At 34.9% G+C, this 15,945-nt stretch overlaps 2 protein-coding genes and 4 non-coding genes across 11 annotated transcripts; 2 read left to right on the top strand and 4 right to left on the bottom strand.

Annotated features, from left to right (window-relative positions):
* Window positions 1-553: 553 nt before the first annotated feature.
* LOC111289515 (type I inositol polyphosphate 5-phosphatase 2-like) lies at window positions 554-9,118 on the top strand. Of its 6 annotated transcripts, XR_016346111.1 has the most exons (13): window positions 555-1,942; window positions 2,044-2,149; window positions 2,229-2,321; window positions 2,634-2,721; window positions 2,811-2,915; window positions 3,595-4,411; window positions 4,726-4,910; window positions 5,113-5,221; window positions 5,746-5,894; window positions 6,048-6,271; window positions 6,912-7,591; window positions 8,061-8,295; window positions 8,410-9,118. XR_016346111.1 is itself a non-coding variant. In XM_089767522.1 (11 exons), the coding sequence occupies exons 1-10, from the start codon at window positions 1,913-1,915 to the stop codon at window positions 6,259-6,261; spliced, it is 1,896 nt and encodes a 631-aa protein (XP_089623648.1). In that variant the 5' UTR covers window positions 554-1,912; the 3' UTR covers window positions 6,262-6,271; window positions 6,342-6,905. The 6 variants fall into 6 exon arrangements, 2 of the variants coding, with proteins under 2 accessions (XP_089623648.1, XP_089623647.1); XR_016346112.1 differs by lacking the exon at window positions 6,912-7,591 and having other exon boundaries at window positions 554-1,942; XR_016346113.1 differs by lacking the exon at window positions 6,912-7,591 and having other exon boundaries at window positions 8,180-8,295.
* A 1,884-nt stretch (window positions 9,119-11,002) lies between these two features.
* LOC111289516 (S-norcoclaurine synthase 1-like) lies at window positions 11,003-12,649 on the top strand. Its single transcript, XM_089767523.1, has 4 exons — window positions 11,003-11,317; window positions 11,401-11,646; window positions 11,802-12,128; window positions 12,234-12,649. The coding sequence occupies exons 1-4, from the start codon at window positions 11,075-11,077 to the stop codon at window positions 12,471-12,473; spliced, it is 1,056 nt and encodes a 351-aa protein (XP_089623649.1). The 5' UTR covers window positions 11,003-11,074; the 3' UTR covers window positions 12,474-12,649.
* Window positions 12,650-14,606: 1,957 nt separating this feature from the next.
* LOC149515958 (small nucleolar RNA Z101) lies at window positions 14,607-14,698 on the bottom strand. The gene has a single exon (XR_016346736.1). It is a non-coding gene; the product is annotated as a small nucleolar RNA Z101 (small nucleolar RNA).
* Window positions 14,699-15,010: 312 nt separating this feature from the next.
* Window positions 15,011-15,105, bottom strand: LOC149515957 (small nucleolar RNA Z101). Its single transcript, XR_016346735.1, has one exon. It is a non-coding gene; the product is annotated as a small nucleolar RNA Z101 (small nucleolar RNA).
* A 73-nt stretch (window positions 15,106-15,178) lies between these two features.
* Window positions 15,179-15,266, bottom strand: LOC149515956 (small nucleolar RNA snoR14). The gene has a single exon (XR_016346742.1). It is a non-coding gene; the product is annotated as a small nucleolar RNA snoR14 (small nucleolar RNA).
* A 92-nt stretch (window positions 15,267-15,358) lies between these two features.
* LOC149515955 (small nucleolar RNA U61) lies at window positions 15,359-15,438 on the bottom strand. Its single transcript, XR_016346712.1, has one exon. It is a non-coding gene; the product is annotated as a small nucleolar RNA U61 (small nucleolar RNA).
* Window positions 15,439-15,945: the final 507 nt, after the last annotated feature.

Below are 15,945 nucleotides of genomic sequence, written 5' to 3'. Positions count from 1 at the left end.
TTAACACATTTTCCAGCTACAAATAGGATTAAGAATTTTGCACTCTTGTTTGGAAAATAATGGAATCCATTTAAATCTAAACCTTTAAACACATTGATACAGGTGGGAACAGAAATTCCAGATCATACATAAAAAAAATCTCATATATCAAAAAATACTTTTAAAATCTTGACTCTCTATTGAGATCAACATATATAAAATTTTTAAATGGGTTTATTTGATAAATAAAATGAAGGTATAGCAGAATAAAAAATGGAAAAAATGAAACAAAGAAACATAGGGTTTTTTATTTATTAAATGCAAAAATGATGGAAGTCCACAAATCCAAGTTGAAGTTTGAACTTGAAGACAAGTTGTAATCACCTTAGTCTGCACCAAAAAAGGAACAGTACTTCATGTCTGAATGATAACTCCACTCTTGACTCTTACTCCAGCATGCCGTACACAATTTCACATGGCCCTATTGTCTTTTCAATAAAAGAAAAAAAGAAATTAATATATGTTTAATGCATACTACTAATGTTATTCTCTCTCTTTAAGGTGGATAGCAAATATCCTACCTTCCTCTGCCTGCATTTCCTGTTGTAGTTATATTCTTCTTCCTTGCATGGCTGTTATCAAAGTCTCCTCATAATCCCACAATTAAAACCCAAAAAAAAAAAAAAAGTGAAAGAAAACAGTGGGGATTTTCAATTGAAATCCCAGAGCTCTTTACCTTCACATATAGTGCGGTGACCCTGCATTTATGTGGTCCCTTTTTTTACTGTCCATGAATTTAATTTATAAATATTATATAGTATATAATTTATATTGTAATCTATATATAGAAGATATGTTTTACATGAAACCGTCCTACCAATTGGGTCTACAGCTGTTGTTGATTTACTATATTACTTTGTGTTGATTACCTATTTGACTTAAACTCGTATATTTTAAGTGTCCAGTGTCAACTATCCATTTTGTTTAGTTGGATTGCTTCATGTTTCCAAGTTATGATATATTATAAGTATATTTTTTAATGGTGGGGTCTAACTAAATCTCGCCTGCTGATGGTATGATGATCAGTTTTTTTCTTCCTTTATGAGTTCTTGTCTTTTTTTCTTTTCTCAAATTTATAGTCGTTTGTCTTAATCAGTGTTTTTGTTTGGCTTTATATCATGTCATCAAGTTACAAGTTTTTTTTTTCAATATTGGTGGTTGGAGTTTTTTTTTTTGTTATTTTAAGGGCCTTTAATAATCTGGCTTTTAATTAATTGTGATTACGAGCCAACTATATTACATTCATTATTCTACATTACCTGTTAGGTTTAGCTTGTTTGATTGGAGTTTAGGTTTGCATTTGTTATAGTTCAATTCTGTTGGTTTTTGAGTTAAAAGTAGTATTGATTTTTACTGCTCTATCAACGGATTTCTTGACCAGTGCACTGCTTGAATAGAAAGCATGTTGCATTATCAATTGATTTATGACTATAGTTTTCTTGATTGAAAGTAACATTTTTATTTTTATGGGTCTGGTTTTTGGGTTATTATCGAATAGTTTATAATATTATGATTTGATTCTTTGGCCGTTTTATAGCAGAAGATTGGGACGTGTGTGAAGAGGGACATTGAGAATTCTTTTTTTGCAAGTTGAGGTTGTGGATGTCTGTTAAACATGCCCACAATTTTTGCTGTAATTTTCTGTTTGGTCCTTAGCATAAATCTTCCTTGTGCTTGGCATCAATAAGCCGACTTGAAGCCTTTCTTTTTTTGTAATGGTTTGTGAGAATTCTATATATTTATCTCCTTGGAGAGTGACAAACAGACTCCTGCTTATGCTTCCATTCTCAAGATAAAGGACTTGTTCTTGAAGTCGAAAGCTTACCATTTAGGTTGTTGTTGGCTTTCTAGTCTCATATTTTGATAAAAGACTATGAAAACTAGGAGGGGAAAGCGTTCTGAGGTATGTTTTGGTGCTCCTTGGTTTTTGCTTTTATCCAAAGTTGCAATTTAGAAAAAAGTGATGTTCTAATGATTAACTTGGACAATTGTTTTTGATTCCAGGCCTTTTGGCCATCTATTGTGATGAAGAAATGGTTGAATATAAAGCCAAAGGTGAATGATTTTAGTGAAGATGAGGTCGAGACTGAAACTGAGAGTGAAGATGATGGTATTGTCATATCATATTTAACAACGTATCTTTCCTTGTGCTTTCTGGTCTTTGATGTTTTTCTTCAATTTCCATCCAGCTTACGCTCTTAAAAACTCAAGATTGCCCGGTGGCGAGGATCATACCTCTAGGATGCTGGGAAACCAATCTGAGTGCAGAAGCCAAATTTCAGGCAATATTTGTTTTCTTCATATGAGCTTTGCCTTGTTGGAATAAAAATTCTTTCTTTAATATTTATTTAAGAGCATATTCAAACTCGTCTATGCTGATTCTTCTTGTTCCCTTCTGCTGTGCTTAGCTTACTATGCCCATTATTAAAATATTTGCTATTTCCTGCTGTGTGGTGTATGTTGATTTCTGTTGATATGACCCTGGGATAGCCTTGGTTCTTTAAGTTTTAGTTGATTACTTTGAATTGCTGTTATTATCTAATCATTTGTTAGTCTAAACTTGTTTTGTACGGTTTTGATGTTTCATCATTCAGATGCACCATCTAAGGGATACCAATTAAGACACAGGAGGGGAAAATCAGAAACTCTGCGTGTACAGTACATAAATACAAAGGATGTGAGGTTTGGCTGCAAGATGCTTATGCCTAAAGTGTAAGCCTTAAGGTGTTGTTGTTTTAATTCTTATTTAAACATGTCGTGGTTGCCTATAGGGTGACAATAGGCAGTTGGAATGTTGCTGGAAGACTTCCATGTGAGGATCTCGAGATTGATGATTGGCTTTGCACGAATGAGCCAGCAGATATTTACGTTATTGGGTGGGTGTTTTCTTTCCCTATTGGATCTTATATAACTCCTGGTTTTACAAAAATTCAATAGATCTTTAGAAAATTTGATTTTAATTCATTTGATCTTCCTCATCTTTGCCTGTTGCTATGTAAGCACCAAGTTCATCTGCTGATCGGCAAGGTGTTTATGTTTTTTTTAATCTGATGCTGATCATGTCCCAACAACTTTGTTAGACCACAATTACATCCATAAATCAGCTTCTAATTTGGCATCAACCTTTTCATTTGTTGTTTGGTTCCTCTACATTTAATCAGTATGGAGAATATGGATCTAGACTTAGGCTGTCTTACTTGCCTTTGGTTTTCAGAAATGCATCTCCGGTGTCAAATTCTGTTTAGGGAATGTTGTGTACTACTCCAACAAATCAGTCAGCAGAAATATCACCGAAAATACATATTTTATTTACAATTAAATTTCTTTGTCCTTGAGTTATAAATATTACCGGTTCTCCTATTGCGTATCTTGGAGGCTTTAGTGAATAGTAAGCTGTCAAGTGTCAACTATGCCAGACTACTGGTAACACCCATAGAACTTGAGACAATGTCATCTAGCTTTCTTCTCCAATGTTGATTGTTACTTGATTATTGATTTTATGTTAGATTCTTCAATTTTCCTCCAGTATTCTAATACTAGATATGCTTTGGACAGCTTCCAAGAGGTAGTCCCTTTGAATGCCGGAAATGTACTGGGAGCTGAGGATAGCAGGCCAATTCCTAAATGGGAGGCAATCATTAGAAGAACTCTGAACAAATCTTTGGAACCTGAAAGCAAGCACAAATGCTTTAGTGCCCCACCTTCTCCTGTGTTAAGGACTTCATCCGTTGCAGATGTATTAGCAGCTGGGATAGATGCTCTGCCATTTGAAATGATGCGTGATGAGTATTTGGAGACTGCTAATGACCATGAATTGGAAGGACAAGATTTAAATGAAGTTGCTGATGTTGGACAAAATTTATGGCTGAGGAGAATATATGGTATCGATTGTGACACTAGGTTAGATTGGCCTGAACATTCATTAGATGCAACCCCGCAAGTTATCTCTTCAAATTCAAAATTGCGCAGAGTATTGAGCAGCTCAGCAAGAATTGGCTTTAATATGACAGATAACATCTGTAGTCCTCATGATGTGGCGTTAAAAGGAAGCAGATTGAAAAGATCACACCATAGTTCCGGAGACCTAGAATCAATGTGGGGGCATGAGCAACAGAAGCAAGAAGTTATTGATGCTTTCTCTGAGATATCTGATGAGTTTTCTGAAGAGGAGGATGATACTTTCTTAGAAGTACCAATTGATCAACATGACAATGATAGGGCAAGGTCACGTCCAAAGTACGTGCGAATAGTTAGCAAGCAGATGGTTGGAATATACATATCTGTATGGGTGCGAAAGAGGCTGAGGAGACATATAAACAATTTGGAAGTCTCTCCTGTTGGAGTTGGTCTTATGGGCTACATGGGAAACAAGGTAATGACTGTTCTTCTATTTTAGGAGTGGATTAGGCATTTTTGAGATGTCTTTGGCACGTGTTTATAGCTTCTGTAAATATCTTGGCAGTGAATTACATTGGGTAGCATCATTTGACGGAGGAGTGCTTCCTTCAATTTGACATTGAGCTTCTTTTGTTTTTAAATTCATGAAATCAATGCCCCTGATATTTTGATGTGTTGCAATATGTAGTTGGCTGCAAGGTGGATGACATTTTGCCATTAGCACTGATCAATCACCGAAAATGCCTTCTTTATTATTATTGAATGCCTAAATGGATTATTCTTTTGCAGGGATCTGTTTCTGTAAGCATGACTCTTTTTCAATCCAGACTGTGCTTTGTGTGTTCTCATCTGACATCTGGTCAGAAGGATAGAGCTGAACAAAGGCGTAACTCAGATGTGTATGAAATTATTCGACGTACCCATTTCTCATCTGTCCTTGACACAGATCAACCCCAAACAATTCCAGCTCATGAGTAAGCAAAATTTCAGCATCTAATTTTGATTTATTCAGTTTATACTTAATTTAAGCAAGAATTAGTTAGATTGCCAATTTTGGCAGAGCAGTATGCCTTATTTTGAAGCAGACAGACAATTTTAAGTAACTTTAATGGTTGAGAAATTTTCTTCTTAATGATTTTATTCTCATTATATGTAAATGACTGCTTCTCTAAACAGTCAGATATTTTGGTTTGGGGATTTGAATTATCGTCTCAATATGTTGGATGCGGAGGTGAGAAAGCTTGTTGCTCTAAAGTGCTGGGATGAACTAATCAACAATGATCAGGTGAGTATCTCAGTGATCTAGTTTTACCGTAGTATACAAACTTGTTTGAGCCTTCTGAGCCCTTTGGTTTAAGTTTTCTGCTTTTGAACTCATTTTACTGGGTATTCTGACATGGAGTTTTGTGCCTTCAACAACCTATGTTGAATCCAATATTTGCTCTAACTTGCTTGTTACAAGTGTGCTTTATATTTGATCCTTGACAAAAAAGACTTGGCTACCTGTTAGGGAAGAGAAATTAGACTGAATTTTTAAAGCATTGTGTTCAATAAGGCATCGCACTGTGAACCAAAAGTAAATCCAATCATGGAGTTTTTTCAGGGAAAAACTGATGAAGCATCAGGTTTGAGTTTTATGGATACAGTTGGCACAATAATTTTCTCACTATTATATGGTTAACCAAAAAATTCAAGTGTATCATCATTATTTTTCTTTAAGTTCTCTTTGTCGCTAGGTGGCATATCTGTATTGTTCTTTCCTTCTAAATATATACTCTTGATGTGAATGGTTTGAATTCTGTGCCATAGCTTCATAAAGAACTGCGTAGCGGGCATGTATTTGATGGATGGAAAGAGGGGGTAATAGACTTTCCTCCCACCTACAAGTACGAAATGAATTCTGATAGATATGTTGGTGAGATCCCTAAAGAAGGGGAGAAGAGGAGATCTCCGGCATGGTAAGCACAAGTTCTGTAAGTAGCTGGACAAGAAATCTGATATAAAAGTTAGAAAGGGTTTCTGGAAACCCAACATATGCGGAACAATGTCACCGATAATTCATAAAGTTCCACACATTCAATTGCTTATGATGCATATTTTTCCCTTGGTAGGTGTGATCGTATACTCTGGTCAGGGAAAGGCATAAAACAACTTTGTTATCAACGAGCAGAGATAAGACTCTCAGATCATCGACCAGTCAGTTCAATGTTCTTAGTTGAAGTTGAAGTTTTGGACCATCGGAAGTTGCAAAGGGCTCTCAATGTTAACACTGCTGCTGTCCATCCTGAGATTTTCTTTGATAAAAATGGAGAATTAGAACTTTAGCAGAAACCAGGTAATCAACCTTAACAATTAATTACTTGGCAGGCAAACAAGTGTGTTGATAACTGTCCTTTCTGTGCTAGGAATCAGAACAAAGTTGTAGCCAACGTGTTATACATATTTTCTCTTCATTTACGATACTAAAACTAGGCTGTGCTGAGTTTTCAGCCTCGCAAAAATCAGCATTAAGTGTTTATGCGTTCAAATATACTGTTCATGAATAATTATGGAAGAGGGTTTATCAAGAGTTTGGAGCCTTTGTTGGGTGAATCTTGGTATAGACTTTTTCTGCTTGTAAGGTTGCCAACCTAAATATTAATCAAAAGCATCTGATCTTTTCCATTTTCCCCTGGTTTCCAGATATTGGTGAAGTCATGATATGATGATTGTTAAAATGGTGTTATCCAACATCTATTAATTAAGTATTGGTTTCCTGTTGTCTTATCTTCAAGTTGGTTATCTCCATCTATAACCAATTGGTTTTAGGTTGAACGCTCAACAATGATCACTTTTCATTGAAGTACTCTTTTAATTGCTATCATTTGATATTCTATGAGATACAATAATTTACTCTTTCAGTGACTAGGTAATAGAGAAACAACTTTCTGTTGCTCCCTTATGCTTTATATGTCTAATTACATGCATTATTCCAGAAGCAGGGTACCAAATAACTCAATGAGATGAAAGAAAGGTTTCTTCTTCCGGAAATGGGTTCCAAGATGCCTCGTCAAGATATCAATAACGTAGCAAACAAGAAATATATGCAAGCTTACTCTGAACTCAAGGGTTGATTGATAGCAGGATTAAGTAATTTGTAAAAGTGGGAGTTAGACTATGTAGTGTGCATTTAACAACAGCTTTAAAATTTGACTTTTTGGTGGGGTGAATACATAGAGACTAACATTCTTTTCTTCTTCCGCCCTTAGCTAGATGTCCTCAAAACAGTGATACTTTTGAGTATAGGGTCTATTTCTTGGTCATGCCATAAATCTCCATCTGCATAGTATGATCTAGTTGTTTTAAGTTTCTATTTCTACCATTTTTAGGGGTGAGTTCAAATTATAGAAATTTTACGGTAATTTTGGCTTTAAAGTTTAGACCTTTCATAATGTCTTTGCACGTCAGTCACTCTTATCTCTTTGCTGTTCTCTTTTTTCACTGGTGCAAATTTCGGAAGCATTCAATTTACATGGATTGGATCCTTTGTTAAGGACTGTTTGAGCCAAAATTTAGTTATAATATTAAACTAAATTGGCATTTTCAGAAGTTCATTGTAAGATGAAAATGCAAAGGTGTGGCGGCGTGCAAAGATGTGAGAGGTGTGAAGATATATGTGAGTGTTTTGTAAGAAATATTTGTGCTTGAGGTGTGTACCAAGAATAATGTATGAGTGAACCATTTCTTATACTGTAGCGAATCGGTATTGAAAAAGGTTAGGAGCTAGACATAACCAGACCATGAGTTTATTGATTTAAAAACACAATAACACGAATAGCTAGAATATATGAGTTGAAATTTTGGTTTTGGTTTCGAAATTAGATCATTCAGACTGTAGTAGAGGCAAGATTAGGAGCAACCACCTTGATTTCTAAGACAGAAACTAAAGACAGAATGGTTAGGTTGGGCTAGTCGTATCCACTTTGATTAATAGCTCGAAGGAATTCTTTAAGATAAGTTGGCCCGAAAAACATGGAAAAGACATTATCACTGTCAAAATGTGAGCCAATATAGGTTGATATGTTACCGCAACATTCCTATCCCATGCAATATATAACCTGAGCCAGCTTAATTTTTTCATGCAGTATTTTCTCATTTGCTTCCGTAGAGATTATTAGAGCATTCTTTGTACTACTGGTTTTGGTTTAAAATGCGGTTAAAACATTGAGTGACGATGGACTTCTGATTCTTGATTACTACAAAGAAACATGTCCCTCAGCAGAAGAGATTGTAAGCAGAAAATGTTGAGATTGCTGTGCTCAAAGGTCCTCTAATGGCTGCCTCGGTCCTTTGCTTGCAGTTTCATGATTGCTTTCTCATGTTAGATTTCTTTTCTCTGCATCTCTGGCTCATTGTTATCATTTCATCCATTCATCAAGCTAATCGTTATTCATTTCTTTCTTCGTTTATTTGATTGATGTCATTTGGGGTCAGGGATGTGATCGTGATGCATCAGTTCTTTGGACAAATTTGGAGATATTATTAGTGAAAAGCAAGCTGTATCTGACCTGAACTCTTTACGTGGATTCGAGGTCGTTGATGAGACTAAGCACATTTTGGAAGAGACTGGTCCCCTAACTGTCTCCTGGTGCTGATATTCTAGCCATGGCTGCTCGCGATGCTGTCGCATTGGTATATAAAACTCTTACTCGATTCCTTATCAATCCATTTGCTGGTTTTTGGCATTTTTTGTTGAAAAAGACTTGTCCTAGAAATGCTACTGTTTGCTATCATGGAGGAAACGAAGTACTTCGTCACACATGCTGACTAAGAAACTGAAAGGAATTCATCAAAGCCGAAGAGAAGTGCAGGAATTGAAGGAATTGAAGGAAAGGGAGGAAGAAACAAACATAGAAATAGAAACTATTTCCAAAGGGGGGGAGGAACAGGTATCCACCAAAGAAAATCTTTCTTATTACCCTTCTTCGAAAGAGACCGACTATAAAAATAGCCCAGTTTATGAAACTTCTTATCTGGATGGGAATCAGGAAAATTCGAAGTTAGAAATAATATCAGAAAAAAAAGAATATAAAAAATTATTCTGGTTTGAAAAACCTCTTGTGACGCTTATTTTTTATTATAAACAACGGAATCGACCTTTGCGATATATAAAAAATAAGCGGGGACAGCTTTTACTTTCTAACCAGTTCCTGATTTCCTTTTCTTATCACCATAGCATTGAATTCTCAATGCCTGCATAAATCTTCACAAGTTACAGAAAGAAGCCTAACATTTTGCAGTAGAGTTCAGGAGTTAAATAATTACAACAGAATTAACTCCCATTACTTAAAAACAAAAATTTTGGCCTTAAAATTAAAAAAAAATAAACCCATTAAAATAAAGTGAACAATTGTATGCCTAATCTAAAGTATGAGATGCGATGCAACCATGATAATACCATTTTGGTAATAGAATACTCTTTTTCTCATTAGAGAGGAGGCCCAAAATGGAAAGTCTGGTTAAGGAGAAAAGACTCCCTGAAAGCAAGTTTTGATGGTGCAAACCAGTTCATTCCTGCTCCAAATTCCTCCCTGGAGAGTCTCATCGCCAACTTCAACTAACAAGGTCTTGACATAGAAGACTTCGTTACTTTGTCAGGTCACATTCTCATCCATATGTATACTCTTCCTTAAAACTATAAAGACCTTCCTTGAGCTAAACTCTATTTTTCTGAATAAATTTCAATTTTGGCTGCCTCTTCCTGTGTGTAATAAGTGAATATTCTAATTCTCTACCTATCAATTAAATTAGATTTGTGAAATGAAGATAACGTATTAATGAATCTATAATTTAACTTAATTGATTCATATAATCATATTTAAAAAATTACGTGTATCAAATCTAAAGTAAAATTCCACTATTCCATAATATCTTCTCCTATTCCGAAGTTACTGTAGCCTCTTTTATAAAAATAATAATGATAACGGATTAGCATTTTCAAATGCTTGTCAACATCTAGCCATACACTTGGAAAGGCAAGATGTTTGAGTTTCAGAAAATGGGTCTACAACATGAACACAGAAGAAAAGTATGACAAGTACAAAAGCTATAAGACTTTTCGAAGAATCCTACGGTCCACATGCCCGAATTCTGGAAGGGATAATGCAATTGCGTCGCTTGGTGTTTCAACTCCTGCAAGTTTGATAATCATTATACATTAACATTCTTGAAGGAAAAGATTTATTGGTATCAGATAATGTATTGGTAACAGAAGACCATGAAGGGGAGATAATAAAGCTGGTGTGGGCTTTTGCCTCTAATCAAGAGCTTTTCTTTACTTCATTTGCGAATTCAGTTGTTAAGACGGGCAATATAAATGTACTCACTAGAAATGAAATAGAAATTAGAAAGAATTGTGGATTTGTCAACCCATAGATTCTGCTATTTATACTCTAATTATTAAGATTGTATCCCTTTCGGGCACATGTTATATATACAATCTTTTTTGTTCCTGGTGGTTTTATAATTGTAATTTTTGAGAAGATTCAATTTAATTTGTATCAAGCCTTTGAAAATCTCAGACATATCTCAACCACCGATGGATAATTAGTTGATTTTTTTTCACTTCATGTCGATGGTTACTTACGTCCAGGGTAAGAATTAATACAAGTTACATTAGTTACCAGGGTTCCAGGCTGGTTATCATCTCGGACGAGATCGGTCAAGAACAAGGAAACCTTCAAGACAATTTATTTGACCATGTCAACCGAGAGTTTATGGTCCGTAATTTGTGGTAAGTCCCTTGTAATTCCAACCAGTCTCCGATCCTACGGTCAGTTCTTTTTGCATAAACAGTTTTCTTGCTTTTCTATGCCAAAATGCTTTTTCCAGGAAATGCTTTGATGGGCCTCTCTCAGTACAGTGATGATTTTAAACGGACTTGAATCACGCGAACCGCTCTCAGGAAATGTTTTGCTGGACCGTTCTCAGTACAATAAGAATTATATTCTTGTTCCTAGTGAAACTTAAGATTTCCAAAGATTTGATTCTAAGCTAAAGATAAAGTTAGGTGTAACTGACAATAATGACATTTTGGTTTTCTCTGACATGAACAGATATCAGACTTTAGTGAGATTGAGAACTTGACAGCCTTACAGAAATGGAAACAAAGGTGCTTCACAAAGAGGGATTTGGTGGTTCTTTACCTGTTGAGAATGTCCAAGCTCTTGCATCCAAGAACCTGAAAGATATCCCATCCAGGTACATCAGGCCAGAGGTTGAGTTCGATCTAGTTTCTATAGATGAATCCCTTATGATTCCTGTAATTGACATGAGCAAATTAGATCATGATGATGAACAGAAAAAACTCCATTCGGCTTGCAAAGACTGGGGCTTCTTCCAGGTACGTAACCTAAACAGAATTCTCAATTACTTGCAACTTTTTACAACGATCGACTTAGTAGTATTTTATTGATGGTGAAACAGTTAATCAATCATGGGGTTGGAGATGACGTGATTGAGAAAGTGAAGATTGACACACAGGAGTTCTTTAAGTTGCCATTGAAGGAGAAGATGGCTTGTGCTCAGATACCAAAAAACATTGAAGGCTATGGCCAAGCCTTCGTAGTGTCAGAAGACCAGAAGCTTGATTGGGGTGACATGCTTTTCCTTCATTCCCTGCCGGTGCCCCTAAGAAAGATGAGATTCTGGCCGATCACTCCCCCTTCATTCCCTGCCGCTAAGAACATATTGTTCTGAAACACACAAGCCAGCAATTCATCCAAATCAAATATAAATCTTATTTGAATTAAAGCCTCTTACTAATCCTTCAACTTCATGATCATAATAGCGTATAACATTTAATTGTTTCTACCTTTGCGGTTTTCAGAGCTACCATGGATAAGTACTCAATGGAGTTACAAAAGGTTACAATTCATCTCCTGAGCCTGATGGCGAAGAACCTGGGGATTGATCCTGAAACGCTAACAAGCATTTTTGAAGATGGAACACAAGGAATAAGAATGAACTGTTATCCACCCTGTACACAGGCAAGCAAGGTTTTTGGTTTAGCACCACACTCTGATGCTACCGGCTTAACGCTTTTGATTCAGGTGAATGAAGTTGAAGGATTACAAAGCAAGAAAAATGGCATATGGGTGCCTGTTAAACCCATCCCTGGCGCATTTGTCATCAATGTTGGAGACATGATTGAGGTAAGAATAATATAATAACACTAATATATTTGAAGCTACATAGACCTAGACTTGACGGATTTCATACGTATAATTTGCCTAAGCAGAGAGATCTTATAATTGCAGATTATGAGCAACGGAGAATATAAAAGCATAGAGCATAGAGCTGTTGTTAATCCACACAAAAAGCGCCTGTCAATTGCGGCATTTCACAATCCAAACATGAGTACCAAGATTGGTCCTTTGCCGGATCTTGTTAAGGCAAATGAAGTACAGTATAGGAGTATACCACTTGATGAGTTATTGAGACTGACAATAAGCAGCAAACTTGATGGGAAGCGTCTGTTGAATCAAATGAAGCTCTAATTCAAAATCTTGGTTAACTTTATAAAGCTCTTCGTCCATGTTAAACACTTCTAATTCCAAAAATGTTTTATCCCCCTGCCTGATGTTTGAAATGCCAAAAACAGTATTATTGGATCAAAAAATTCAATCATTTCAACCGAGTCAGCAAATTTGACTTGGCCCAAGGCAAATTTATCATTTCAGTACTCTTATGTTTTCTCAAACCATCCACCACTCACCAAAATAGAACATCAAACTTAATTAGGTGTAATTCTCAAAAAGTTGCATACTTGCAAGGTGAGAATTATTCTGAAAAAAAGTCAATAACACTTGTGCAAATAAATCTAAGAAATATTTCACAAACATGCACCACATATTACAAACGAAGCAGAAAAGTCTCAAGTTCCTAGACAAGGTGGCTGATAACCGAAAACACCATCTGATGAAATCAGAAATTGCCTTGAAGAAGGCATGAGAACATGAAGCATATGAGAGGTTATCTAGAAATATTATACTTAACCGTGAAAAACAGGAAATGATGAAGAGATGGCATTAACAAAAAAAAGTAAAGGAAAACAAACTTTCAATACATTGTTAGCCATTACCAGTAACCCATAGGAGAATCCTAGTACTCAAGTGAAATTTGACAATCTCAGGTGAGCAACAAACTTGCTAGATTCCATCTGTTTAAAGCCCCATTTGGTACAACTGGATACATCAGTGGAGAACCCTCCCACCCCACCGCCAGCCCTACTATACCAAAACAGTTTAAAGAGTTGTTTGTAAGAATGAATCCAATATTGTTTAAGAGAGCTAATACAACAAGAAGTGCACTGACACCTCTAAACAGCACTGGATCCATGCTGCCAAACAAGCTCCCAAACACCACGGCCCACTCACAACACTAAGTGCCTCCAAAGAATTCTATTTTGACTTTTCTATTAAAATTTTTTCATTTTTCATTTTGATATTTAAAATACAATGTGAATTAATCAAGAAACCTTTTTATTTTCCTAGCCAAGTAATAAAAAAAATAGTCATAAAATTTATAAAATTTTGATTCAAAAATAAAATTCATAATGAAAATTTTTATCATAAAAAATAAAAATAGAAATTATGTATTGGACTTTATAGGTGCTAACAAATGTCATAGCAAATCATTCAAAGCTTTGATAGTCTTTAATTACACATTTCCATGCACACCTTATACACACCCTAAACATGACAAAAATGACAAGATCATGACATGACACTAAGGTAGACATGAAATGTGCATGAAAATGTGCAAATAATAAGATCTTATTATTTACCCACTCTCATGCACACCTCATAGGTATGATAATGGACAAATGTATCATGTTCTTTTTGATGTCATACCTAGAGTGGACATGAAGTGTGCATGAAAAGTACAAATAATGAGATCCTATCTAAAAATAGTAAAGGTTAAAATTGACTTAAGTCTTAAAAAAAAAAAATCAAACAGGAACCAAAAGAATAAGATGCAAAGACAACTATCAAAATCCATTAGTCCAACTCTACAAGCTAAAAATAAAGCACATTGTTAGTTAGACTGTTATTTTCATGCACCAAATGATTCTTAAGGCATTGTAACCCTTTTCTAAAAATGATGTAGCCATCATGTTTACGAGTCACAAGCTAAACCATTGAAAACAAGAGCATAAGACTATAATAATAACTAAATGAGAGGACCTTCATTCAAAATTTAGCATGGCCTAAATATCTCCTTTTATAATAAAACTTAAGTCTTAATTACTTAATACTTAGAACATGCTAAACTTTAAATGAAATTCCTAGCATCAGCTATTAAAAAACTAAAAAAATTCTAATTTCTTCAAATAACCAGAAGACACAGGCAATGCAATGATGCTTTGATATCTTTGCCTCATTATGCTTGTTTATTTTTTACTCTATTGAATCAAAATTACACAACCCTACACACAATGTTAAAACTTATGGTAATGCAACACTGAATAATTAACAACTCAAACTTAAGATTCATAATATGAACTCCGCATGGTAACCTAATGAGCAAACTGAAAACAATTCAATTAGAAATCACCAAAACATCTATAATCCTTAAAAGAAAAGCATTCAATATACCATAAAATGCTTAATTAAAAACATCAATGCAAAAAAGGGCATCAAGTATGCAAGGTGATAACATCAGCAAAAGATTATCAGACGCAAATTACCCATTAAATATAGGAATTCATCAACTGCCCAGAAACATTGACAAAAGTAGTTGAATTGAAATAACGAATTAAAGAAAAAACAATACATTGAATGACTTAGCACACAAAGAAAAAGGTTCTTTATCAATAGCAAATGCAGTTCAAACGTTTCTTTGAAAATGACGGAATCAAAACCAAATCGTAGCTCAACCCCAGATGCCTTTACCGCTATGCTATTATAGTGACTAAAGTATGATTAGCAGGCACAGCCATCAGAACTTTAGTGATAAAGGAATCCAAAGAACTAAGCATAAGATCTGGTTTTAATTGCTAAACAAAATAATGTTTCCAAATACACTGAAAGAAGTGGGGCATCAGGTCTCCAAGGTGATTTAGCATCAAAGAAATACTAATTCAGAAGCAAATTACCCATTAAAAACGAGATTCATCACATGCCCAGAACAGAACTCAGTAAAACAAATCAAAACCCTAAAATTCTAAACTAAAAAATCCAGAAAAAAAAAGGAATAAAAAGCGATCAGAACCTGTCGGAACTTCAATGTAACATCAAATTATTAGATCAGTGGATTGACAGACCATTGAATTTCAATCATCACATCGCTTTTACTTCGTTCTCACTTTTTAGTAAAAAAAAATCACAGAAATCCCATTTTTACAACTTCAAAAATTTTAAAACAAAATTGGGAAAAGGGTAAGCTCAGAACTTCTTAGAGGGATTGTGTTACCGTCACCGGAGACTCCTCTGGTACACAGAATCATGTTCATCACCGCAATTATTTTTCCGACAGAAAAAGAACATATATTCAGACAGACGGCGGTGTATCGAATATGAGGAGTGGCTGAAGCGGAGAAGCGAAAAGAGTATTTATAGATGCAGAGAGAAACCCTAATATCCGCTTAAAAATGTGCGGCGCGACAACGAATTTCAAATATTCAATAAAAATTAAAAAGAAAAGGGTAAGGTTAGGTTACGGCTTTTAGGGTTTATAAAAATAAAATCCGGAATCCTAATCGAAATATAATAATTATATGAATATTTGGAATTTATTGCCTTTTTAAAAATAAAAAAAAAAACCTTTTCGTGATGCTCCTTGAATTTTCATTTTTTTGTATATGATTAATCCATAAGTATAAAAGTTAATTAAGTGTTTATTTTAATAAATTAATAATAAAACTTTTAATTTTAAAAACGAATTTAAAAGACTTACATATAATTTATTTTATACATATTTATTATATTCTAAAAGTACATTCCACTCGAAATTTAAAATTTTTGATGT

This window comes from Durio zibethinus, chromosome 11 (assembly GCF_047325235.1).
Source record: "Durio zibethinus cultivar Kanyao isolate XHJ-2024 chromosome 11, ASM4732523v1, whole genome shotgun sequence".
NCBI classification, from domain to species: Eukaryota; Viridiplantae; Streptophyta; class Magnoliopsida; order Malvales; family Malvaceae; genus Durio; species Durio zibethinus.
Note: the sequence above shows the minus strand (reverse complement) of the source record. Positions and strands in the feature narration are given on the sequence as shown.